This window comes from Epinephelus lanceolatus, chromosome 13, assembly GCF_041903045.1.
Source record: "Epinephelus lanceolatus isolate andai-2023 chromosome 13, ASM4190304v1, whole genome shotgun sequence".
Lineage (NCBI taxonomy): Eukaryota > Metazoa > Chordata > Actinopteri > Perciformes > Serranidae > Epinephelus > Epinephelus lanceolatus.
In genome coordinates, this window is record NC_135746.1 from 42,343,402 (window position 1) to 42,369,733 (window position 26,332).

General features: G+C 40.1%; 1 protein-coding gene across 2 annotated transcripts in view; it reads left to right on the plus strand.

Moving 5' to 3' along the window:
- Positions 1-25,377, plus strand: part of stxbp6l (syntaxin binding protein 6 (amisyn), like) — a 36,058-nt gene extending 10,681 nt beyond the window's left edge. For both annotated transcript variants that reach the window (XM_033614898.2, XM_033614906.2), the window contains exons 6-7: positions 23,311-23,459; positions 23,725-25,377. In XM_033614898.2, the coding sequence (XP_033470789.1) occupies positions 23,311-23,459; positions 23,725-23,748 (173 nt within the window). In that variant the 3' untranslated portion in view covers positions 23,749-25,377. The remainder of the gene's footprint in view (positions 1-23,310; positions 23,460-23,724) is intronic.
- The last annotated feature ends 955 nt before the right edge of the window (positions 25,378-26,332 follow it).

The window sequence follows — 26,332 nt, forward strand, 5'->3', positions numbered from 1 at the left end:
CCCAACAAGTGATGTGTGATCTCATCAAGTATTAAGTCTGGAGCTGCTCCATAGACAATGGAGACTGATTTTGTGGACCCAAGGAATGTGTTCTTTATTTACCCAAATGAGCTTTATTCTGTTGTAGTGTTCTCAGCTATGAAACAGAAAATGTAGCCATATACTCTGAACATCTCAACAAGCAACAAGCTCTCGGTTTAATCGACAACATCTGTTGCCATTTATTGTCTTTTGAGCAGCTCCAAACTTCATACTTGACAAAAATGCAAATTTGAGTTGTAGCATTTTAGTTTTTGGATTAATGAGAGAATTGTTCATGTTTACTGATTGTTTTTGACTCTCTTAGACCATAGGAATAACATGTATGAATTTTGATTTTTTTTTTTTTTTTTGTTGTGCAAAGAATAAAAAGTCAGCACATGTTAGCTCATAACATCCTGTTTGTAGGTGTGGAAAACAAACTCTGAGGAAAATGTGATTTATCTTTTTTTTATTCACTCAGTACAGTTGTCTTTTTCAAAGCTTGAGGGCAGAACTTTTTTTTTTTTATTAATCTTTTTATTGAAATTTTGGGCAGCAGACAGTAGTAGAATACATCAATTCTACCCTATTAGATGTGCCATTTATAAACCCCAACCCACTTCCAACCCACCCCACATTGCATCACTGTGCAAAGTAATACATAGATATAAGTATATACATATATATATTAAAAAAACAAACAAACAAACAAAAGGTATTAAGTAACAAAAACATAGTTACAATACAGGTAAATAATCAAGGAAAAAATAAAAATAAAATTAAAGGCACAAGTTGTGGCCTGACATGGTCAAGAGCCGGTATAACAGTCCAAGACATTCTGAGAAGGGAGGCCGCAGCCCCAGAAGGTTGGGACAGGACCCACAATACACAGAAACCATCAGAATATTGGTTGAGTTCCATCAGCCCTTGCCCAGGAGTCAACAAGAGTCCTAATCACACAGATCAATGCAGTGACAGATATTCTGGTCCAAAAAGTAAATAGATAAACTAATTAATAATTAAAAAATAATAATAATAATAATAATAATAACAAAACAACAACTCCAAGACCATGATAGCATTTGCAAATTATTAGAAAGAAAAAGTAAATTAAAAAAAATAAATAAATAAAAGTGCATAAATAAATTAAAGATAAAAATTTTAAAAATAATAATAAAATAAAATAAAATTAAAAAAAAAAAGGGGGGACAGAAAGAGGAGGGGGAAGAGAGGAAAGATCAGTGAAAAAGAGAAAAAGAGAGAGAGAGAGGGGACAGCCTTCAACTCAGCTCAGATCATTACTCATCCCAATTTGACACTTGTAGTCTATCGTAATAAACCAAAAAGGGGGACCATTTTTTGTGAAACCTTTTCAAAGAGCCTCTCAGAGTGAATTTTATCTTTTCTAGTTTAATGTGTAGCAGTACCTCTTTCACCCATCTACTGTGTGTGGGGGGGGACGCATGCTTCCATTTAAGAAGGATTAGCCGCCTCGCTAGTAAAGTCGTAAATGCAATGAAATCATGCATGTTGTTACAATGGCAATGCCATCCGGTCTTGTGCCAAATATAGCCATGAATGGGTTTGGGTCAATGGAAAGACCGGAGATCTCACTAAAGGACTTAAAAATTTCCTTCCAAAATGTTTTCATAACTGGACAGAGCCAGAACATATGAGCCAGGGTGCATGAGGAGTGTTTGCAACTATTACAAGCAGGGTCAACATTTGGAAAAATCCTGGCCAACTTGGAATTAGTAATATGGAGCCAGTGCAGGACCTTGAATTGAATAAGCCCGTGCCTAGCACAGGGAGAAGAGGAATGTACTTGATTGATCATTCCATCCCATACAACCTCTGAGAAACGCAAATCTAGGTCCTGCTCCCAAGCTCGTCTTAGGTGCTTCAGCATTTGGGGGTTTATAGAGCTAATCATCGTGTAGACGTTAGAGATTAGGCCTCTGGTAGTGGGGTTCAAATCCAGAAGTTGTTCAATTGGAGACGCCGGGGGTAAATGTGGAAAGGAGCAGAATTTTTTCTGTGTAAAGTGCCTTATCTGCAAATACAGAAAGAAGTGAGTTCTGGGGAGATAAAACCTTTGTCTAAGTTGTTCAAAAGAAAGGAAAGCATTGTTAGAGAATAAGTCCTTTATGCATTTGATTCCATTTCTGTGCCACAGTAGAAATGCTGTGTCAGTATTAGATGGGGTGAAGGCAATGTTAGAGGTGACCGGAGATAGGATCGACGCTTCCTGTAGGCCGAAATGCTTCTTAAATTGAGACCAGATTCTCAATGTATGAGAAACAATGGGATTAGAGGTGGTGGCTTCCACACACACATGGGGAGAGGTGAGCAAACTATAGAGCTGAGAGAGAACTGACTACAGGATTTTTCTTCCTGCACCCAGATGGGAGCCTGATTGGCTTCCGATTGGTCAGTCCAGAAAAGTATCTTTTGTATATTGCTTGCCCAGTAGTAGTGAAGGAAGTTAGGGAGGGCCATTCATCCTAATTTTTTTGGTCTCTGTAGGAAGGCTTTTCTGATGCGATGACCCTTATTACCCCACACAAAAGATAGAATTAATTTGTCCAGGCTATTGAAAAAAGATTTCTTAATAAATATGGGAATGTTCAAAAATAAATAGAGAAAGCGGGGAAGGACAATCATCTTAATTAAATTAATCCTGCCTGCCAGAGATAAGGAAAGAGTGGACCACCTTGTCAAATCTTCCTTACATCGGTCCAGTAGCTGGCCAAAGTTATGTTTCAGAAGTGCATTAAGAGAGCGTGTGACCATTATTCCTAAATGTTTAAACCCGTTTTGCGTTTCTTTAAATGGGATAGAGGAGTTCACAGGGTGGGCGGATGGGTTGACAATGAAATATTCGCTTTTGGAGAAATTGAGTTTGTAACCTGAGAATTTACCGAAATTCTGCAGAATAGCGAGGATATGCGGAACAGACAAAGTGAGATTAGAGATGTACAGAAGTAAATCATCCGCATATAATGAAACCTTATGCTCTGTGTCATTCCGAGTGATACCACTGAAGTGTGGGCAGTGACGTAGGGATATAGCTAGTGGCTCAATGGCTATTACAAATAAAAGGGGGGAGAGCGGGCAGCCCTGTCTCGTACCCCGTACGATCATTTCTTGAGCTCCAGACCGGGAAGGTGTATAAATAACATTAAAAAGTCGTTGCAAATTATGAAAAGAGTTACGCTTCTGAATAAAGCCAGTCTGGTCGGAAGAGATTACTGAAGGCAGCACTGTCTCTAGTCGGAGAGCAAGGGTCTTGGCAAGGATTTTTAAATCGACATTAAGGAGGGAGATAGGCCTATACGATTCACAGAGGGTTGGATCTTTACATTTCTTCGCTAATAAGGAAATCGAGGCCTGGGTTAAAGTAGTGGGAAGATGTTCCGCGGTCAAAAGACTCAGTGAACATGGCAAGAAGTAGTGGTGATAGTAACGTGGAAAACTTTTTAAAAAATTCGGCTGAGAATCCATCCAGACCCGGAGATTTTCCACTCTGCATAGCCGCAATAGCTCCAGTGATTTCGGATGATATAAGAGGGTGCTCGAGCTTAGAGTTTAGTTGTTTGTCGATCGCTGGTAAATTTATGTTGTCGAAAAAAGAGTCGATTAGGGAAGAATCATTTGAACATTCCGAGGAATATAAGGATGTGTAAAATGCAGAAAAACAGTCATTTATATCTTTATGGTTGGTTAACATAGCGCCAATAGGAGACTTAATTTGAGGTATCACTCGAGATGAGTTGAATTGGCGAGCTTGTGAAGCTAAAAGCTTGCTAGCTTTATCTCCGTGCTCATAAAATTTGTGTCGAGACTTCAACAGCAATCATTCCTCTTTTGAAGTTGATAATAAATCATAATCGGCCTGAAGGCGCAGCCTTTCCTTATACAAATGAGGGTCAGGTGATTGAGCATATCATTCGTCTAGTCTGAGAATAGCCTGCGATAGCTCCTTAAGTTTAGCGGCCTCCTGTTTTCTGATACTAGACGTATAAGAAATAATCTGGCCTCGAATGTAGGCCTTGAGGGCCTCCCATAAGGTTGATCTGGAGATTTCTGCGGAGTCACTGAACTCCAAGAAGGTCTTAATTTCGGAAGTCAAAAACTGTGAGAATTTGTCATTAGCAAGTAAAAGCGGGTTGAGTCTCCAGGGCGAAAATGATGGAGGTTGGTGTGGTATAATCAATTCAAACGAGACTGGGGTGTGATCTGATATGACAATACTATCATAGGAGCAATTTTTAATTAGAGAGAGTAGGTTATTATCTAGTAGAAAAAAGTCGATGCGGCTAAAAGAGTGGTGAACCGGGGAGAAAAAAGAAAAGGCTTTGGCTGAGGGGAACAGAAATCTCCAGGGGTCAGAGAGACCATATTGATCACACAGTGTTTGTATAGTGGACGCTGATTTGGATGGAGGTATTACTTTGGATGATGACCTATCAAGACTTGGTTGAAGAGTGCAATTGAAGTCCCCGCCGAGTATTAATGCATGGGTGTCTATATCTGGGATCAAAGAGAATAGTTTAGTAAAGAAGTGACTGTCATCCCAGTTAGGTGCGTAGAGATTCACCAGAGTGACTGGCTTGCTGTAAAGCTTGCCCGACACAATAACAAAGCGGCCTCTACTATCTGACTCAACCTTGCTAACCACAAATGGGACATTTTTGTGTATTAAAATGGCCGATCCACGGCTCTTGGCATTAAATTGCGAATGATATACCTGACCAACCCAGCTGCGTAGAATCCGAGGGGCATCAGAATTGCAGAGATGGGTCTCTTGGAGGAAAGCTATTCCAACCTTCAAAAGTGAGAGATGTGAGAGAACTTTATTCCTTTAACAGGATGATTCAACCCCCTGACATTCCAAGAAATAACTTTTACCGTTTTTCACTGGGTGTGACGTTCATTTAAAGGCAAAAGTGTAGCGGTAAGAAGAGTACATGATGAGACTAAGTTCGTAGTGGCCAATTTGGATGTAGAATTGGGGTATAGTGAAGGGCTCGTGAGAGCAGAGGGATAAGGGGGGGGGGAGTGAAGAGAAAGAAAGAAGGGATGAGAAAAGAGAAGAGGGGAAAAAAAGGAAAAATAATAATAATAATAATAATAACAAAATAGCACATAAATGCCCCCACCCAGTGTCCTTTGTGACCCACCCACCCAAAACATCGCCCCGATGAGATGCCTAACTTTAACACAAACCGTTTGTCTCTTAGTCTACCTATAACTAAAACTGTCACTAGTCAAACGTGACCTAACTCTTCTGCTCCGAATTATCTATAGTACTTAGTGCAATGAAAAACATCAAGTAAGCGCCGTATGTATAATGTAAAGAAAAGGCGCTAGAAGTCCAGTAGGACATAAAGGTAACTGTAGCATTAGTTAAAAAGGAATGGTAAGAATCAAATTAAAATAAACATAAACATTCCTATATAAAAGGGGTGATAATTTATCACCTAGTATTGCCGATTAAAGCTGGTGAGAACAGTATGCTGGTGTATATCAAATGGTGTGACCCATTAAAGCTGGTGAAAACAGTATGCTGGTATATATCAAATGGTGTGACCCATTAAAGCTGGTGAAAACAGTATGCTGAAGTATAGCAAACATTAGTTGTCAACAATTGCACAATTGTATACTTGTAACTGATCAGCCAAAGGAGAGGCATGGCCATGAATTTGTTAAACCAAACAGGAACATAGAAAGAAAAATTACTGCGCACATCGTCCAGTGATGCCAAGCGGCCTCTTAATAAATCGGTTACAAACAAGGAAATCTTAACTGGAGGGAATAAAAAAGTAAAATAAAATAGATAAAAATAAAATAGATAAATAAAATAGAGCGTGGCATCAGTGTCCAACCCACACCTAGGAGCAAATACACTGGGAGCGGGATACATTATGGTAGTTAGTAAAGTCGGCCAAGCTAATGGCTGCCACATATATGGTACATTAAGTGATTAGCACTGTGGCCTGCTATAATTAACGTTACCAAATTAGCCGGTGGGGCCGACTATCACCATGGTAAACAAATGCAACTGGGTAACTTCCCGTTTCAGAAAATAATAACTCTTAATAATAGCTCTTCATAACAAAACAAGTGCAACAAAGTCAAAAAAGAGAGTGACGTGGGAGCGTATAATAACATGGTACACACAGCTAAGGCGTCAGCTAAATTAGCTAATAGCTCATAACGTTAACGTTACCCTAAAACACTCCCAATAGCTTGGTAGCCAGTGGCCTACTCACAGTACCGGAAAAACAGCGGGGCAGTCCCAGTTTCATATTTTCATTCACCCGGTGGTTGTGGCACAGTCTGTTGTAAGAAAGTAGTAGCCTCCTGGGGCGAGTCAAAGAAGTGCTTCATTCCGTCATGAACAACCCGGAGACGGGCTGGGTGCAGCAGGGCGAACTCGATACCGGCCTCGCGTAGCTTGGTTTTGACAGGGATGAAAGCGGCCCTCTTCTTGGCTAGTTCAGCGCTAAAATCCGGGTAGAAATGGACCCTCGTTCCTCTGAAGGATAGTTGGCCCTTCTCCCTTGACAGACGTAGAATATGTTCCTTTGTCTAGAAGTGGTGCATCCGGACAATCAGCGGCCGCGGGGGTTGGTTCTGCTTCGGTGGCGGTGCTAGCGAGCGGTGGGCTCTGTCTATGACCGGGGGTCTGGTGAAACTTTCCTTCCCGAAAACCTCAAGAAGGAATGTCTCCATGAATGCGGTGGGGCGAGCTCCTTCTGCGCGTTCGGGGACACCTATCACTCTGATGTTAATCATTTAAATTACCAAAGATTCCTACATATTTGGACAATTTACCAGTCACCTGATATGGTGGAAATGCTATCGCAGGCCCAATTTTTCTTCATATAAGTTTGTCCATATACGTAAGTTCTTAACACCATAACTCTGGGTATTCGGACACCAACATTATCAGCTCCTCCATCTTGTCCCCTCTCTGTTTCTGCGATCCCTGCTATTTGATTGGCTAAAGCCAGGTGGCAACTGCAAGTTCAACAAGATGAGTTCAGTGCTGCAGACCTAAATCTGTGCACATGCACACAGGTTACAACCACCTCATACCTCAACCGTCTCATTCAGAACTGCTTCTCCTCTGCTGCCCTCCCTGCATTACAATGACTGGAGGCGACGAGGTCCCCATCGGTGTAAGAGCCCCCTTAACTCCATAACTGTTGGGCCAATCATCATGAAACTTGCACAAGATGTCCATAGACATATCTGGGACATACCCTGAACATTCATTCAAATTGAGCCCTAGAGGGTGCAACAAATGTAAAAAAAAACAACAACAACAACAACAACAAAAAAAAAAAAAACGATAGGTGGTGTCACCATAACATTTTGAATTTTTGGAAAACATTTTTGACATCTTCCTAAAGTACAGTGCTCATTGCTACCAAATTGTCTGTAAATCATTACTGGACCATGTTTGTAAAACATTTCACAAAAGCTTATTGATATATCATTGCCTTTTGAAGATACTGGCCAATGAGCTGTAAAGGGGGCATGGCTTAACACATCAGTATACCTAACTCCACAATTATTGCACCAATCATCACAAAGCCATGTGTCTTAAATTATTTTGAAATATATTTTCTATTGCTTGGATTGCTACATCTATCACCTATGCCTTCTTCTGTTGTTTGTCAATCAACACTATGTCCGATTGGTTAGCCATCAACAGTTTGTCAGTCTGGATCTGAAGTCCCACAGGATCTTAGCTCAGTCACTGTCACCCATTTCTTCCATTCTGACCTTGGGACTTCCAGCCCATACTCAGTGCAGATGTTCCAGTACATTATGCCAGCCACTTGTTTATGACATTCCATGTAAGCTGTTCCTGCCTACATCTTACATCCTGCTATTGTATGCTGAACTGTCTCAGGAGCATCTTTGCAAAGCCTGCACCTGGGGTCCTGTCTGGTGTGGTAGACCCCTGCTTCTATTGATCTTGTACTAAGTGCCTGGTCTTGTGCTGCCATGATTAGTGCTTTTGTGCTGTCTTTCAGTCCAGCCTTTTCTAGCCACTGCTAGGATTTCTCGATGTTGCCCACTTCTTCAATCTGTCTGTGGTACATGCCATGCAGGGGCTTGTCCTTCTATGATGCCTCTTTTTCTGCATTCTCTGGTTTCTGCTGCCTGAGGTATTCACATAGCAGCTCATCTTTGGGGGGCATTTTCCTGGTGTATTTCCGGAACTTTGTTGTTTCGTCTTGGACAGTGGCTCAGGGTGCTGGACTTGGGATGAAATCCTCCATGCATTGTGAGGAGCTTCCTTGTCTTGATATCAGTGGCCTCTATCTCCTCTTTTGGCCAGCTTATTATACCAGTGAGGTATCTAATGACTGGCAGGGTGTAGGTGTTCATGGCTCTGACCTTTCCATTCAGCTGACTTTTCAGGACCTGCCTTACCCTTTGTAGGTATTTGGCTAGGTATTGGCTTCCTTGTGACCTCCTTATGATTCCCATTTCCCTGTGGGACCCCAAGGTATTTGTAGCTGTCTTCAACATCTGCAGTGTTGCCTTCTTTTAGTTCAACCCTCTCAGTTTTGATCATCTTCTCTCTCTTTGACAACATTCGACAACACTTTTCCAGTCCAAATGACATTCTGAAGTAATTATCCTGGTGAGTTGGATCAGTGAGTCAGCTCATTCCTGGCATACAGCTTGATGTCATCCATGTAGAGGAGGTGACTGATGGTTGCTCCACTCCGTAACCGGCACCTGTAGCCACTACTGTTCAGGCCTATGCAGAACAGCAGTGGGGACAGTGCATCACCTTGGTATATGCCGCACTTGATGGTAACCTGTGCAGATAGCTTTGAATTGGCGTCCAGAGTCGTTTTCCACAGCCTCACTGAGTTCTTGATGAAGGTTCTTAGTGTCCTATTGATGTTGTACATTTCCAAGCATTTCAGTATCCATGTGGGTGGCACTGAGTCATAGGTCGATGTTGGAACACTGGGCTAGTTATTTCTTTGTCAGCCTAGATGTTGGGTTTCAAAATATCCATACATTCCACATCTTTTGCATGTAGCCCCTCTCATTGGGATAACTTGTATAGTAGCATTCCAAAAGTTCCATATTCTCTACTCTGGTCCATCTATGTATTGATCCAGTAGCCCATTTCTCATCAGGTTGCCCTGGTTCCCCAGTGCCTGACATGGGCCTTGTTTAGTGAGCTGCTACTCAGCTTGTGTAGATTGAAATCTTTTCTGTTTGGAATAGTGTAATAATTTAAAGGTGATAAAAGCTCATGATGTGGTAATAAGCACATAATGTAAGGAAACCATAAGTGCATAATGTAATAACAGTTTTCTGCATAATTTAATTAGTCATTGCATTATGAGAAAATTGTTTATTTATAAATAAATAAACTTTGCAAACTATAAACTATGCAAAAAAAGTTGAATGATGTAATAAATTCAGAGCATAGAATAATAATAATTTGTAGTGATGGCCAGATGAAGCCTCATGAAGCATTTTCTTTTTTTCTGAGCCCACTAGATGGTGCTTTTTGTTCAACAAAAGGTTTAAAACACACTGAATTGCCATTCTTTGAGCCTCTCTCTTTAAACCAAGAGTGCCATCTAGTGGGCTCAGAAAATAAAGAAAATGCTTCATGAGGCTTCACGAGGCCATCACTGATAATTTGTTTGGTCCAAAGGATATTTTCATCAATCAGTTCCAAATCTGATGTAATCTCTCGGGTGTGTGACAAAATTCAGAACAAGATATCGAGTGAACTGGACAAATTAGTCTTTAAAGAGGTGATGCTGAATTTATTAAACTGGGTAATTATTAGAATGCAAAAATAATTGTTCCATACATGATAATGCCAGTTATTTTTTATGTTAGCTGATCCAAGCAGCACTGGCCACTTGATGATTCCTACCAGTAGTGTCTTAAGTAATTTTCTCATAATGTAATAACTTACTAGATAATGCACAAAACTGTTATATATCTTATATCATGTGCTGATTATTTAATTGTATTTAAATTATTACAGTATGTGCAGCCTGGAGGGAATTATGTGTTTGGTTGTTTGGTTGTTTGTGTGTGTGTGTGTGTGTGTGTGTGTGTGTGTGCGTGCGTGTGTGTGTGCATACGTGCATGCATGCGTGAGTGCATGCTTGCGTGTGTGTGTGCGTGTTTGTGTATCTATCTATAAATAATCACTCAGGTCTGTTACACCTTCTAAACCAACTCCATTCCAACTCATTAAGTAAGTAAGTAAGTAAATTTTATTTCTATAGCACTTTTCACAGATAAAATAATAATAATAAAAAGCAATAAAATACAGGCAGAGACAACACAGAAAACATGCAACGGCACAGAAAACAGATAAAGTCACATAGGCCCCAAAACATCAACATCAGTAAAAAGCCTGTCTAAAAAGATAAGTTTTAAGTGGACTCTATGCTACGCAGAGTCAGGGGTAGTGCATTCCAAAGGCGTGGAGCACTGGCCTGGAAAGAGCAATCTCCTCGTGTTTTGAAATGGGTGCGGGGGACCATCAGGAGTTTCTGATCTGATGACCTTAGTGAACGTGAGGGAGAGTAGGGTCTCAGTAGCTCAGTGATGTACAAGGGGGCTTGATCATGGAGTGCTCTAAAAGTAAGTACCAAGATCTTAAAATGGAATCTAAAATTAACTGGTAGCCAATGTAGGGAATATAGAATCGAGGTGATATGATCCCTTTTCTTAGACCCAGTTAAAAGCCTTGCTGCTGCATTTTGCACAGTCTGAAGGCGATTTACAGCCTTTTTGTTAAAATACATAAAAAGTGCATTACAATAATCAATGCAAGATGAAATAAAGGCATGAATAATCATCTCCATTTCAGTTCTTGAAATCATGGACCTCAGTTTTGCGATATTCCGCAGGTGATAAAAGCAGTTCTTCACCAACTGGTTACAGTGGTGGTCCAAGGACACAAGATTAGCACAAGATTTACTCTTCTTTTTTTGAAATTCATGGTCAATAGACCACATTTACGTGAAATTCTACTCCTCATTCTTAAGTCAAATAAGCAGAAACTATGAGCTATTTTGGATTATCACTGACTGGTATATGTCAGTTATTAGCCAGGATATCCCCAGGTCAAGAACTGACTAAAGGTATAGGTTTTTGAAATAAATAATGGCTTTACTTTGAAAATATAATTTTTTGCATTAGTTTCAGCTTCTCAAAACTTTCTGTTTTTAATTTACAATTCAGAAACAGTCCCAGTGGAACAGACGATCTTTCCAGCTTATTGCCCACTTGCTTACACGTGTTAGTCAGCCTGGAGGGGGGATAACGCGTTAACTCGTGTGTGTGTGTGTGTGTGTGTGTGTGTGTTTCTCTGTATGTGTGTGTGTATCAGTCTGTCTGCAGCTAATCTCACAAACTACTGGACTAATCAGTTGGAAAAGCCTGTTATATTGACTGGTTTATACCATCACTGACTGCTGACTCCTCGCTCTTCTTAACTGGCTGGTAGGAGCTGTAAGCTTTCCAGACATTGGCTTGGCAGGTAACGGACAACCCTTACCTTATGTTGCAGGCCACGTTTTGGCCTTCATCATGGTTTAAAAACTGACAAGAAATGTTTAGTCTCATTTTGAACCAGAGAATCTGCAGATTGATTCCATACCTGATAAGCTATGATCCACTACATTTAGGCATTTTGTGAGATGATTTAGTCCCCATTTTTGTTATCTTCACCATCATCTTGACTGTAAGGGAGCTGGGGGGGACATATCCAGTAAGCTCAAGTCTCCGCAGCTAGCCTGCAACCCAGTCTTGTTCCATCCACCACATGCCGTCATACCACACTGGGAGCATGTCAGAAACTGAATGTTTTGCCTGCCAGATGTTGTAGACTTTGGTCATTTTTCCTTGATATTTTTGCTTCTACCATCAATAAGTAAGCTGGCTGTGGTGTTAAATTATTTCCTTTTTTTAAGTCTGTTTTAATTTTGTTTATTGTTATTGCCTACCTTGTTGTGCTGTAGCCTACAAAAAAAGTTAATATCGTTGAAAGTCTTGTCATGAATGACATGGATTAAATTCCTGCTGTGTTTTAGTTGTCCAAAAAAAAAAAAAAAAAAAACCTGAAAAAAAAAACCCTGAAAAACTTGATCTGCTCTGTGCAACACTCTGCAGCTCCATCAAAAATAGATGAGCCTCTATTTTTATTAGCTTCTGGGACACCTCTGGGATGTGTGTCTGCTGGAATCACAAAAAAAAAAGTCTCGAGCAGCCGTGATCAGCCTGGGTGGCCATCTGGCAGAGATCTGCACTCTACTGAGTGCACTTTTCTAGTAACATCATGAGTTGCCATAGACCCTTGTGAAGGACAACTGATAAACACAGCTGCATTGCCTCCTAGCTGTTGATGGGGGAGAGCTTCCCTCGTTCAGGATGCTCAGAATTCCTAGCTGTACCCCTAAATGATTTTTTAGTAGAGAGGAGATATCAGGTGCCTAAGCATCTCCAATCTATTGAAAACTCTGCAAAGAAAAAGATCAGTAGAGTTAGAGATCATTACAAACACCTTTCCTCACTAAACAGGAAGACTGCTTTCGCCTTTGCCTGCTTTTTTCAGGAACATTTAGAATTTTAATAGGGAGCTTTGCTGCCTTTCCACTATATTCTGGCATTCAAATCAACAAATCTGTCACAGGTTTCCTCCCTACATTCACTGTATACCTCTATGACACCCCGGGTCATATCATCCTAGGCTTGTGTCTCTCTGGGTCGTTTTCTCTTCTGTCTTTTGACTATTGTCCTCACTGTGCTGCACCTCTCTGCCACAGCATAAAGGCCTCTCTGTGATGTGGCGGTCAGATGAGAGGAGACTTTGTTTATTTCGGGGAGGATACAATAGCTTGTCTTTAGAGAGCCAGGGGCTCTGAGACTGACAGGGAGCACGGCGCACCATTGAACCCACTGACAGGGGCAGTGTAATGAATGGGAGACATGCCAGACTGCAGCAACGCGCCAAGTTACAGTTCAGCAGCACCTCATGCTTAACCTCAGTTGACCTGTGACATGTGGTATGACTGATAATGATAGTTACAGTAAGAGGCTTCAGTGAATCACATCTTGAGATGTCAGGGTTCTTGCTCACAGGCACTTCAGCAGGGCAATACTAGCTGACACAGAGGCACACAAACACACACACACACACACACACACAGTCAATGTTTTTTTAGTTTCTTTGTTGTCCTTGGCTAAATAACATGTAATAGGTATATCAGGAACTCTGACTAGTGGCAGTCAGCTGGACATTGTTTGTCAAGTTACTATGATTGTTATACATTTACTGTAGTATTTACAGACATACACTTTTCCTCCTGTCATACTGTAACCTGTAATCATCTGGGCTCAATTGTTTAAACAATGTAATCTGGCTCAGAATCATCAAGATTTGGAATCCCCATGTTTTGCTGTTCAGCTAATCCACCTTATTTCTCTGCTGGTTTTTCAAGCAACACTGGTCTGAATCACCCTGATCCAGCAACAAACTTTTAAAGATTACCAAATCTGGATAACCAGACCTTTAAATAGGACTACATATCACAATGTAGGCAGTCTGTCAACAAACACAATGCAATTATTAGGTTCTGCCAAAGAGAAGGATTCAGAGATCTTCCAGACTGTAGGGAAAAAAAAAGGATTTTATCCACATACATAAAATAACCCCCCAAAAAGTTGTCAATATCAAACAAAGAGTATTTAATAGATAGCCTAAAGTCTACTTTATCTTCTTTATCACACTAACCGTTCAACAAATCATGTACAAAATATAAATAAATTTGTATTTTTTGACTAATTTAAAAGTTTTATTACATTTTGTTCCTGAAATCCACCCTGAATCCAGCCCTCTGTCGGAATCAGAATCATCCCTATTTTTTGCATTAAAGGTATCTTGATCCTACTAAAAGTTTGGAACAACACCTACTGAGAATTTGATCCAGATCATAACCAAGTCTAAATTACATGATCTAATATGATTTTAGAGTCCCTTTTTTCCCTTTGAACAACCCATTTTAAAAATTTAATCTGATCCAATAGTGAAGGTCTAACTAACATTTGGTCTCCTTAGCTCAAAAAGCAAATACAGTTGGTTTTAAACTTTGTCCTGGTTCTTTGTATCTCATCAAAACTCCCAAATTCCACTGTATCAACGCCTATTAATTTAATAACTAGTTAAATGAGTCTGAAGTACAGTGTTGTACCCAGCACTCATAATAAACAACCCTACTGGTGACATCACAAAGTAGCTTGTTGTAAGATGCCTGAACCCTGCTGGGGAAAATTTGATTGTAGTGTAGTGTAGTGTCATCTTGCCTAAGGTAAACATCAAACGAACTACAGTCATTTTGTTCAGAGTTTCATCTCCACTTTGGTTAGGGGGTTTGGTGTAGTAGTCAGGAAGCACTAGGAAGACATTTTCAGAATTTTCTGTTCCAATCACCACCAGCTGTCTGCTCTGAGCTTGTCCACGTTTCTCTCACTTCTTGCGCTACCACACAATAACTATGCACCAAGTAGAGTTGCACATACAAGGAATTGGTCTTAATGATTTGGTGTGTAACAATAAACACAGTGCAAAAGTCTGAAGGCACAATACAAATTATGTAACATTATTTTAGCTCATGTCTCTTTTAGTGAACCTCACTAATCAATGTGTTTCTAAGACAGCTCAACTCACAGAGCAGATGGGCCTTCATGGAGTAACCAAGCCTGCTGAGCTTACAGCATAGCTAACTGAGGTAGCATCGCAGTACAGATCTAATGCTGGGTTCAGAATACATGACATTTTTGTTTGCTTCAACAGACTATGTTAGATAAGGCAATTGTGGAGTCATAAAATCTTGTAGTGACTTGGCCGACAGACATGACAAACTACACGTTAGTCCACAACCAATCATTGCTGGTCATCTTTCACAACATGTTTTATGTCATCGGATTATTATTATTATCACTATATATAAATATGTATATATAGATATTAATACATACTTTCAACATATTGTACCACAGTAGCCAGAACTATAACTATAATATTATTACTTTCAATAATGTTGTTGTAAGCTACTGTCATTACCTGCATCTCTCTCTCTCTGTCTCTCTCTCTGTCTCATTGTGTCATGCGGATTACTGTTAATTTATTATGCTGATCTGTTCTGTACGACATCTATTGCACATCTGTCCGTCCTGGAAGAGGGATCCCTCCTCAGTTGCTCTTCCTGAGGTTTCTACCGTTTTTCTCCCCGTTAAAGGGTTTTTTTTGGGGAGTTTTTCCTTATCCACTGCGAGGGTCATAAGAACAGAGGGATGTCGTATGCTGTAAAGCCCTGTGAGGCAAACTGTGATTTGTGATATTGGGCTTTATAAATAAAATTGATTGATTGATTGATTGATACATATATATATATAGATATAGATATAGATATATGGCAAGACTCCTAATGCTATACCTGCCTACCACAGGCATGAGCAATTACAATCCTGAAAGAGTTGTACTGGCTCGGATGATGCCTGGGTCAACAAGGTCCGCGTCAGCTGCTAGGGAACCAGGGCAATCTGAAGAGAAATGGGTTACTGGAACAAGGCATACATGGACAAGGGCAGAGGACATGGAATTGATGGAATGCTATTATACAAGCAATGACAGAGAGAGGGGATATACAGTCAGGTCCATAATTATTTGGACAATGATACAGTTGTCGTCATTTTGGCTCTGTACACCACCACAATGGGTTTTAAATGAAACAATGAATACCTGCTTAAAGTGCAGACTCTCAGCTTTCATTTAAGGCTTTTTTCAAAAATGTAGTATGAACCGTGTAGGAATGACAACCATTTCTTCACACAGTCCCCTGACTTTAAGGGCTCATAAGTATTTGGACAAACTAACATAATCATTAATTAAACAGTCAGTTTTAATACTTGGTTGCAAATCCTTTACAGTCAATGACTGCCTGAAGTGTTGGACACATAGGCATCATCAGATGCTGGGCTTCTTCCCTGGTGATGTTCTGCCAGCCCTTTACTGTAGCCGTCTGCACTTCCTGCTTGTGATTTGGGTGTTTTGCCCTCAGTTTTGGCTTCAGCAAGAGAAACACATGCTCAGTTGGATTCAGGTCAGATGATATGACTTGGCCATTGCAGAACATTCCACTTCTTTGCCTTAAAAATGTCTTTGGTTGCTTTTGCAGTATGCTTCAGGTCATTGTCCAACTGCACTGTGAAGCATCGTCCAATGAGTTTTGAAGCATTTGGTTGAATCTGAGCAGATAATGTAGCCCCAGACACTTCAGCTTTCATCCTGCTGCTCTTGTCAGCAGTCACATCATCAATAAATACAAGAGAACCAGTTCCACTGGCAGCCATACATGGCCATGACATAACAGTACCTCCACCATGCTTCACTGATGAGGTGGTGTGCTTTGGATCATGAGCAGTTCCTTCCTTTCTTCCTTCTCTTGTCTTCCCATCATTCTGGTAGTTGATCTTTGTTTTATCTGTCCATAGTATGCTGTTCCACAACTGTACAGGCTTTTTAGATGGTTTTTGACAAACTCTAATCTGGCCTTCCATTTTTAAGGCTAACCAATGGTTTGCATCTTGTGATAAACCCTCTGTATTTATTCTAGTGAAGTCTTGTCTTGCTTACAAGAGCAGCAGGATGAAAGCTGAAGTGTTTAGGGCACCATTATCTGCTCAGATTCAACCAAATGCTTCAAAACTCATTGGATGATGCTTCACAGTGCAGTTGGACAATGACCTGAAGCATACTGCAAAAGCAACCAAAGACATTTTTAAGGCAAAGAAGTGGAATGTTCTGCAACGGCCAAGTCATATCATCTGACCTGAATCCAACTGAGCATGCGTTTCTCTTGCTGAAGCCAAAACTGAGGGCAAAACACCCAAAACACAAGCAGGAAGTGCAGACGGCTGCAGTAAAGGGCTGGCAGAGCATCACCAGGGAAGAAGCCCAGCATCTGATGATGTCTATGGGTCCAACACTTCAGGCAGTCATTGACTGTAAAGGATTTTGCAACCAAGTATTAAAACTGACTGTTTAATTGATGATTATTTTAGTTTGTCCAAATACTTATGAGCCCTTAAAGTTGGGGGACTGTGTGAAGAAATGGCTGTAATTCCTACACGGTTCATACTACATTTTTGAAAAAAGCCTTAAATGAAAGCTGAGAGTCTGCACTTTAAGCAGGTATTCATTATTTCATTTAAAACCCATTGTGGTGGTGTACAGAGCCAAAATGATGACAACTGTATCATTGTCCAAATAATTACGGACCTGACTATATAAATTATGTGGGACCCATGGATACTTTGAAACCCACAATCAAGACTAACTAAGAAACATCTGGCAGCAGAGTGTTTCAACATCTGCAACTGCCAAATAATATCACAACAAGAGATCAATGAAATACTTAAAGGAATTGGCCACTTTAGAATGAAAATACAGACAGTACTTACTGACCCTCATGCCGACAAGAAGTCCAGTGTAGTTTTTTAATCCACAAAACCTGCGCAGGGTATCGGAGGATAACAGCTAGCTGGAATAACAGCTACACTTGAAGTGCATGGAGACTCGAGAACTAGCACCACTAGCCATCAGCTAGTCTTGCACGAGTTGCCATGTAAACACAGCAGCCCGCAGGGCAGGCTAACTGACCACAGTGAGAAATGATGCTATAAAAGTGGAGTAAATTACGTCTTATCAAGTCAATTTTGCACGCCGCAGCTTCAGGGCACTTGGATTACAACGGATGAGCCGCTCTGACGTTTTTGAAATGCATTAGGAGAGTTTTATTACATTTTCAAAATGTGGGTTCCATGCACTTAAAGTGTAGCTGTTATTCCGGCTAGCTGTTATCCTCCGATACCCCAAACGAGTTTTGTGGATTAAAAAACTAAAAAGTAACCAGTTACTTTACTGCGTTACTCCCTGAGTAAACTCAAGTACTTTTAAAGTACTTCCCACGTTAGTCCTTGAGAAAAGTAACTCAAGCACTTTTAAAGTACTTTTGAGTATTCTACATTTCCTATTGGGCAGTGGACCACAGGACGCTTAGCCTACATTTTTTGTCTCCAAAATTAAAGTTATGGACCACTTGCCCTTCACTGAGATCCAATTCTCCTATCACAGCCGTCACTTTGACCAGTAGAAACACACAACGATCTGCTGCCATAGACAACTGTATGACAACAACACCCCAGCGTTTTTAATATTTCCTCTAGGGATGTTACCACACAGAGTAAAAGGGGGAAATGATGGTGTGAAACAGCAGAGGCACTTTGTCAACCCGCTGAGTTAACGTTACTGTCATTAGCATCAAGCTAGCAAACAATGGTACATCCTCACGGTCGGACATAAAGTAATAACATTAACAAATAGTGGCTTTTACTCACCACAACTGAGGCTACCAGCTTCATTTGAAACAGACTACATTATAGATGGTCCGTTATTTATTAATCCCTCTGTGTTTTTATATATTTACTTTTTATCCGCTCCCGTTGTCTTTATAAAGTTAACATGTCGCGTCATCATTTCAAACTCAACACTTCCTGAATTTCTTTGAAATTAAAAGCCCCTTATAACCTTGGCTAGAGAATCCCTCCATTTTCTAAATAGACTTTTATTCTGAAACATTTGTATGAACTTGTTGTGGCGGATACGGTAGCTTGAATGTTTATGTACGGTGCTTCAAATGTAGCTCCTGCCATCTGCTGACGCTTTTAGGTGACTACAACAATATTTCGGCTGGGACATGAACAGACACAGTGACTCAGATGATAGTAAAAGTAATAAAAATAGGACAAGAATAACCTGGTGACATCACACATGTTGTGAAAGAAGACTGGGGATAATTAGTGAGTACCATGGTGTAGTGTGTCATGTCTTTCGGCCAAGTCACGGCACGATATTATGACTCCATAATGGTGTAATGTGACATAGTGACTTTCAGAACGGGCAGAAAAGTCGTGTAGTGTGTACCAGGCATAATGCAAGTGCTGAGTCTGACCTGTCTGTCAGCAAGTCCTCCTCCACCTTTTTTTAGACTCCACCATAGACAGTGGCAGCATTTCTTCTCCCCGTAGCAAGCCACAAGTTTCGTGGCTTCTTTCGGACTGATAGGTTTAACGTTATCTCTGTTATTAAAACCAAAAGACAGTCGTTACTGTTTTGAAGCTGAAGGACCAGCATTCTAAAAGTAACGAAAGTAACTGATGGCTTGTTTGAAAATGTACTCAAGTATCTGATTATTCAATCAGCAAACTAATGCGTTAGGTTACTCATTACTGCACTCGTTACTTTGTAATGCGTTATACCCAACTCTGTCCTCTACTGAACCAGCCAAGGTGTTCTCTCCATGGCAGGGAAATAACAGCAGGTTAGACCCACCAAGAGCTGAGATGGAAAAATACTGGAAGGGCACATGGGACAGGGAAGCATCACACAACACAGATGCCCAATGGCTAGTGGACCTAAGAGTAGTGATGGCCGAATGAAGCCTTATGAAGCATTTCGTTTATTTTCTGAGCCCACTAGATGGCGCTTTTTGTTCAACAAAAGGTTTAAAATACACTGAATTGCCATTCTTTGAGCCTCTCTCTTTAAACCAAGAGCGCCATCTAGTGGGCTCAGAAAATAAACAAAATGCTTTATGAGGCTTCATGAGGCCATCACTACCTAAGAGTTGGCCACAGAACTCTCCCTGAACAGGAATCAGTAACCCCCTCAATGGCAGACATCCAGGAAAAAGTGTCAAAGATGAAGAGCTGGACAGCACCAGGCCCTGATATGATCCATACCTACTGGCTGAAGAAGCTAACTGCACTCCATGAACACCTAGCAGCATGGATGGCCCAGGTGCTAAGGGATGGGACACATCCAGAAGGGCGCGGTCCCATCCAACTACAGACAGATAACCTGCACAACATCGAAGCTCCTGTCAGGCATCAAAGCAGCTAAGATAACAAGGCATATGAGCCAATTCGTGAGCAAGGCACAGAAAGGAATTGGCGGTAACACCAGAGGAGCCAAGCACCAGCTACTGGTCGACAGAGACCTGAGACTGCAAGAGCAGGACAACCAACCTGTGCACCGCCTGGATTGACTCCAAGAAAGCCTACGTCTCAATGCCACACACATGGATATCAGAATGTCTGGAACTATACAAGATCAACAGAACACTAACAGCCTTCATGAAAGACTTCATGGGAATGTGGAAGACGACCCTAGAGGCCAACTCAAAGCCGATTGCCCAAGTCAACATTAAATGCGCCATATACCAAGGGGATGCACTGTCACCACTGCTGTTCTGCGTAGGCTGAAATCCCCTCAGTCAGATCATCAAGAAGACTGGCAATGGATACCATTTCAGAAGTGGGGTAATAATCAGTCACCTGCTCTACATGGATGACATCAAGCTGTACGCCAAGAATAAGCAAGAATTTGACTCACTGATCCACACCACCAGGATCTACAACAAGGATATAGGGATGTCATTTGGATTAGACAAGTGTGGTTGGATGGTATCAAAGAGAGGTAAGATGATCAGAACTGAGGGAGTTGACCTACCAGAGGGCAACATAGGAGATATCCAGGACAGTTACGAGTACCTTGGGATCCTGCAGGCTAATGGAAATCATGAGAGGGCCACAACGAAGTCGACCACAACCAAATACCTCCAGAGAGTAAGTCAAGTCTTAAGTAGATAGCTGAATGGTCAGACCAAGGTCAGAGCCATCAACATGTATGCACTGCCAGTCATCAGGTACCCAGCTGGGATCATAAGCTGGCCAAAGGGGAAGATAGAAGCCACAGATATGCAGACAAGACAGCTCCTCAGCATGCATGGAGGGTTCCGCCAAAGTCCAGCACCCTGAGTCTATACACTAAGTGGAAATAGTAGGGACTACTATTATTTCAATCATTATGGCCCAGCTGAACTGTTATTGTTGTAACATTAAAAGTTTTGCGAGATGGGAGGAGCTACATTTGAAGTACCGCATGAAAACTATGCAAGTCACTAAATCCTCTACAACAAATTCCTACAAATGTTTCACAATAAAAGCTTTTTACAAAATAACGGTATGCTCTCATCTGAAATGATAAGGGGCTTTTAATTTTACACAGATACAGTTTTCAGCTTTCAGTCTTTCTGTCTTGTCTTGTCATGATATCATCATGTTTTCTTGTCTGTGTTGCTTTGTGAATACAACAGCAATTCCAAGTTTGGATGCTGTGTAAAATGTAAATAAAAACAGATTGATTTTTATTGTTCAGAATGACAAATTTTACTGTTTGTGTAAATATACACTCATTCTAAATTTTGTATTGTGTAACATGTTCCAAAAACAGACACAGATGTATGTTTGCCACTTTGTTACATCAGTTTTTATTTTACTTTCTTTTTTTTTTTACCAACACTGGTGTTTGGAAACTGAGGACACTAATTGTTGAAGTTTTAAAAGTGAAATTATTTCCTATTCATGCTTGATATATGACTTAAGTTGCTCAACAGTCCAGGGTCTCTTCTTAAAGATCTTTTGTATTTTGTGCTTTATAATGTTCCACACATGTTTAATAGGAGACGTGTAGACTGGCAGGCAGGTCAGTCTAGTACCTGCATTATTTTATTACGAAGCCACACTGTTGGAACACGTGCAGAATGTGTCTCTTTGCCCTGCTGGAATAAGCGGGGATGACCCTGAATAAGACATCATCTAGAGGACAGCATATGTTGTTCCAAAACCTTTTTTGTACCTTTCAGCATTTATGGTGCCTTCACAGATGTGCAAGTTACCCATGATGCCATGGGCACTAACCCACCTCCATACCATCACAGATGCTGGTTTTGAACTTTGAGCTATTAACAATCTGGACGGTCCTTTTCCTCTTTAGCCTGGAGGACATGACGTCCATGATGGACTTGTCAGACCACAGCACACTTTTCTGCTTTGTGTCAGTCCATCTCAGATGAGCTCAGGCTCAGAGAAGTCAATGGTGTTTCTGGATGTTGTTGATATCCGGCTATTACTTTGCATGGTAGAGTCTCAACTGTCATTTGTAAATGCAGTGATAAACTGTGTTTACTGACAATGGTTTTCCAACATGTTCCTGAGCCCATGTAGTAATAATAATACGTTTTTAATGCAGTGTGCAGTCTGAGGAGTCAAAGGGCACACCTATTCTATATTGGTTTTCATCCTTGACCCTTATGTGCAGAGGTTTGGGGTTGCAGTTGTGTGTTGTGAAATGCTTATTTCAGTAGATATCTCTGCGGAACAATACACAGACTAAATTGGTATAACATCAACATTGTATATTACATTTTTGACAGGGGACAGGATTACATTTTTGACAGGGGACAGGGGATTTTGACATGGTTGACACATGGTTTTGACACAGAAGCAGCTTGAGCACAAGGAGAAGAGCTGAAGCTGGAGCAGTAAATCTGTGCAAGTAACATTGCATCTGAGTGCGAGGATACAATTTGAGCAGAAACAGAGTAGATCTAAGCGCAAGCAGAGGCTATTTGAGTGTGAGGGCGGGGTTTTGAAGGACAATGTTACAAAATCTGAACGTGAAATCAATAAATAATGCTCTCAAATTGATATACCATTCTCTTGACTAAAGATAGGAAAAAAGCTCCATATCCCAAAGCAACTAGGAGTGAGGACTGCACTGGTGCCGACTTACTGACCATGTGCAATGCAAAGCTATGTTTGTCATGGAAGACGCTCTGTACAAAAAAAGTCCCACTCGACTACCCCGAGGGATATTAACTGTTCAAACTAAGATAGACATTTAATATTGTCATACAGATGTTAACATCTTAAGTGTTACGATAGTCGTGTTTATTTTCTTAGTAAAGTGTAACAGAAACTGTTGCAAAAACTGAGCAGCTCATATATATTAGAGTGAAAAACAAGAAAAAGTAAAAGACGAGAAATGTCACCGGTGAATCTCAGGAATACGTTGTTTTTCCTTTGATGTATTATTTATTTATTTGTTTGTTTATTTAATTCCGTATTTATCAATTTATTTAATATTTTAATGGCAAGAGGATAATATATACCATCACACTTATGGTAAACAGCAGCACAAATCAAATAAAAGTGATACAAATACATACAGAAAACATAAAATGGGAGTCATTTTATTTTTCTTTATATTTCTCTTTTGCCTTTTTCTTCTTTTGTGTGTATAAACAGGGCAGCGAGTCACAGGGAGCACTATGGGTAATGTAGTCCACAGGGTGAACGTGGCTCTGGGGGAGCGTGGAGACAGACTGACTCATGCTGAGGACAAGACTGTGGAGCTGTTACACAGAGCCCAGCAGTTTGCAGACACTGCTCACAAGGTGAAATAAACATACGGCTATTTCTACAAGACAGACTTACCTTACAAGTCAAAAAAACACATACATACACACACACACACACACACACACACACACACACACACACACATATATATATATATATATATATATATATATATATATACATATACATATGTATGCTTAGTAAAGATTATAAGGTTCAGCTTTGGATATGTATTTGTATCAGGTTTTTTTTTTTTTTCCTCTTTGCAACAAATGTATTTGCGTTTTGTTTCCCCTGCAGCTGGCCCTGAAGTATTCAAAGTAGAGTCTGTTGGAGGATGAATGGAATTCTTCAGGTTGCTTAAGATGAATCCTGTAACATAAATACTAACACTGTCTGATGCAGTCTGGACTGAGCAGATGCAGCTCACCCCTCACACTCCTGTGTAACTGAGTGCAGCAGAGATAACTAAATACTCTTCAAATAATCTTTGCTCTTCTTGCTTAAGACTAGTGATGGCCTCATGAAGCCTCATGAATCATTTTGTTTATTTTCGGAGCCCACTAGATGGCGCTTTTTGTTCAACATAAGGTTTAAAGCACACTGAATTGCCATTCTTTGAGCCTCTCTCTTTAAACCAATAGCGCCATCTAGTGGGCTCAGAAAATAAAGAAAATGCTTCACGAGGCTCCATTCGGCCATCACTACTTAGGACACCTCTGTCCCATGGTCTGAGGATCATGTACACAGTGTTGACTTTGATGTTTTGACTGAGATCAGACAAACCTCCTGTCCTTTCTGAGAAAAAGAAGGCTGGACTTGTAGATTTAAGCTGCAATTATTTAACATTGTTTTTATGTGCTGTTCTAAACACCCCTGACATGCATTTCCTGTGAGAGACACTGAATTGTTTTACCCATCACTTAGTTCATTGTTTAAGAAGATGAATGCATAACCTAGAATCTGTGTGACGGGTAGTACTGCTCAGGGTGAATGTTTTTTTTTTTTTTGTATTTTTTAATGTGCCTGCACATGGTTTGGAGTTTATTGGATTTGATTGCACTAAATGTTTGATTTGATGTTGCTCACCACTTGTGTCATTCATTTATCATCATCATGCTGTGTTCCAAATATGTGTGTGTATGTGTGTGTGTGTGTGTGTGTGTGTGTGTGTCTGTCTGTCTGTCTGTCCAAAAGTTTAGTGTCATGTTGTCAAAACTGTGTGGTATCTCTGGTGTCCTCATCAAACTGTCACTTTATATTTAGTCTGCTGTGCTGTGTCGTCTGTTCAGTGTGTGTCATTGTGTGCTTTAAGTTTGTGTCTTAGTCTTTGTGTCTTTGAAAGTTGAGTTAAGGTGGGTCAGGTGGCTCAGATAAGTTGAAAGATTTTTCATAAAGGGCTGTTCCACAGTGAGCATTGTGAATGATGCTGGTCAGTGTAGAAAAGTTGGGGTGACTTTAGAAGGTTGAAATGTTGACTTCAGTTGAAGCCCTTCATGTATGCATCACCTCTTTCAGTAATTTGGTGTAGTGGTGATTTTAACAGTGGGTGGAGTGTTTGTTCTTTTAATAAATTTAATCAAATTTGGAGTACTTTTAAACATTATGGGTCTCGATGGCCTCATGAAGCCTCATGAAGCAATATCTTTATTTTCTGAGCCCACTAGATGGCGCTGGTTTTAAAGAGAGAGGCTCAAGAATGGCAATTCAGTGTGTTTTATAGCTTTTGTTGAACAAAAGGTGCCATCTAGTATGCTCAGAAAATAAAGTAAATGCTTCATGAGGCTTCATGAGGCCATCACTACTTATGGGAACAGAGGGAAATTATTTCAACTAAGCTTTTCTTTTATGCTTTGTTTACTGCTTTTGGCTATGGTTTAATGTGTGTCTGATGTAATAACTTAGTGATGATGTTTTCTCTCTTTGAACGCATTAAATAATCCTGGACCTGTACACCGAGCTTTGTTTTTTTTTTACATTCAGGAGATCAGCTGTTTAGCTTTTATCAACCAGATGGCACTCACAGAGCAAAGGAGACCCAACTCAGCACCATAGCAGTTGACACAAACACAATTGAACTGTAACTGATGAAATTTCAAATATTTATTTATTTATTTAATTGTTTGGATCCCCATCAGCCACTATCAAGGTAGCAACGCTTCTTCCTGGGTCCAAACAAGCAAACATTACATTACAATGTAAAACAAATATATAAAATTACAGATCCATGGTAAAAAGGAACAAGGAAAACTACAAAAATAGTAATAAAAAACAAACCAACAAACAAAACAAAAAAACCTAAATTGTCAGAAAAAAAGAATGGGTTCCAAGTTAGTAGTAGTAGTACTACTAAAATAGCATATAATAATAATAATAATAATAATAATAATGTTATTTATCTAGCACAATTCATGCATAAAATGCAACACAAAGTGCTGGACATAAAAGATATTTAAAACATTAATGAGAGAAAAAAGATAAAAACATAATAATAATAATAATAATAATAATAATAATAATGATAATAATAATGTCTTTTATTTCTGAAACCAGAACAATAAAGATGTCTGAGTCAGAGGATGTTAGGGACCTAGCAGGCACATATATCTTGACTATGTCAGACGGAGAAAATTGAACAAGGCCATTCAGTGATTTAAAAACCAATAAAAGACGTTCAAAATTAATTCTGTGGCAGGCAGGTAACCAGTGTAATGATTTAAAGATTAGAGTAATGCATATGATTATATGATTGTATAATGTGTGTGACTGAAAGAATGAAAAGACCAGGAAAGTTTCACATTAAGGTTGATACAGTCAGATATTATGTAACAAATCCTATCTATTTGAAACAGATTTGTGAATGTGAAATTGAAACTAAATTGAAATTGAAACTAAATAGATGTTATTA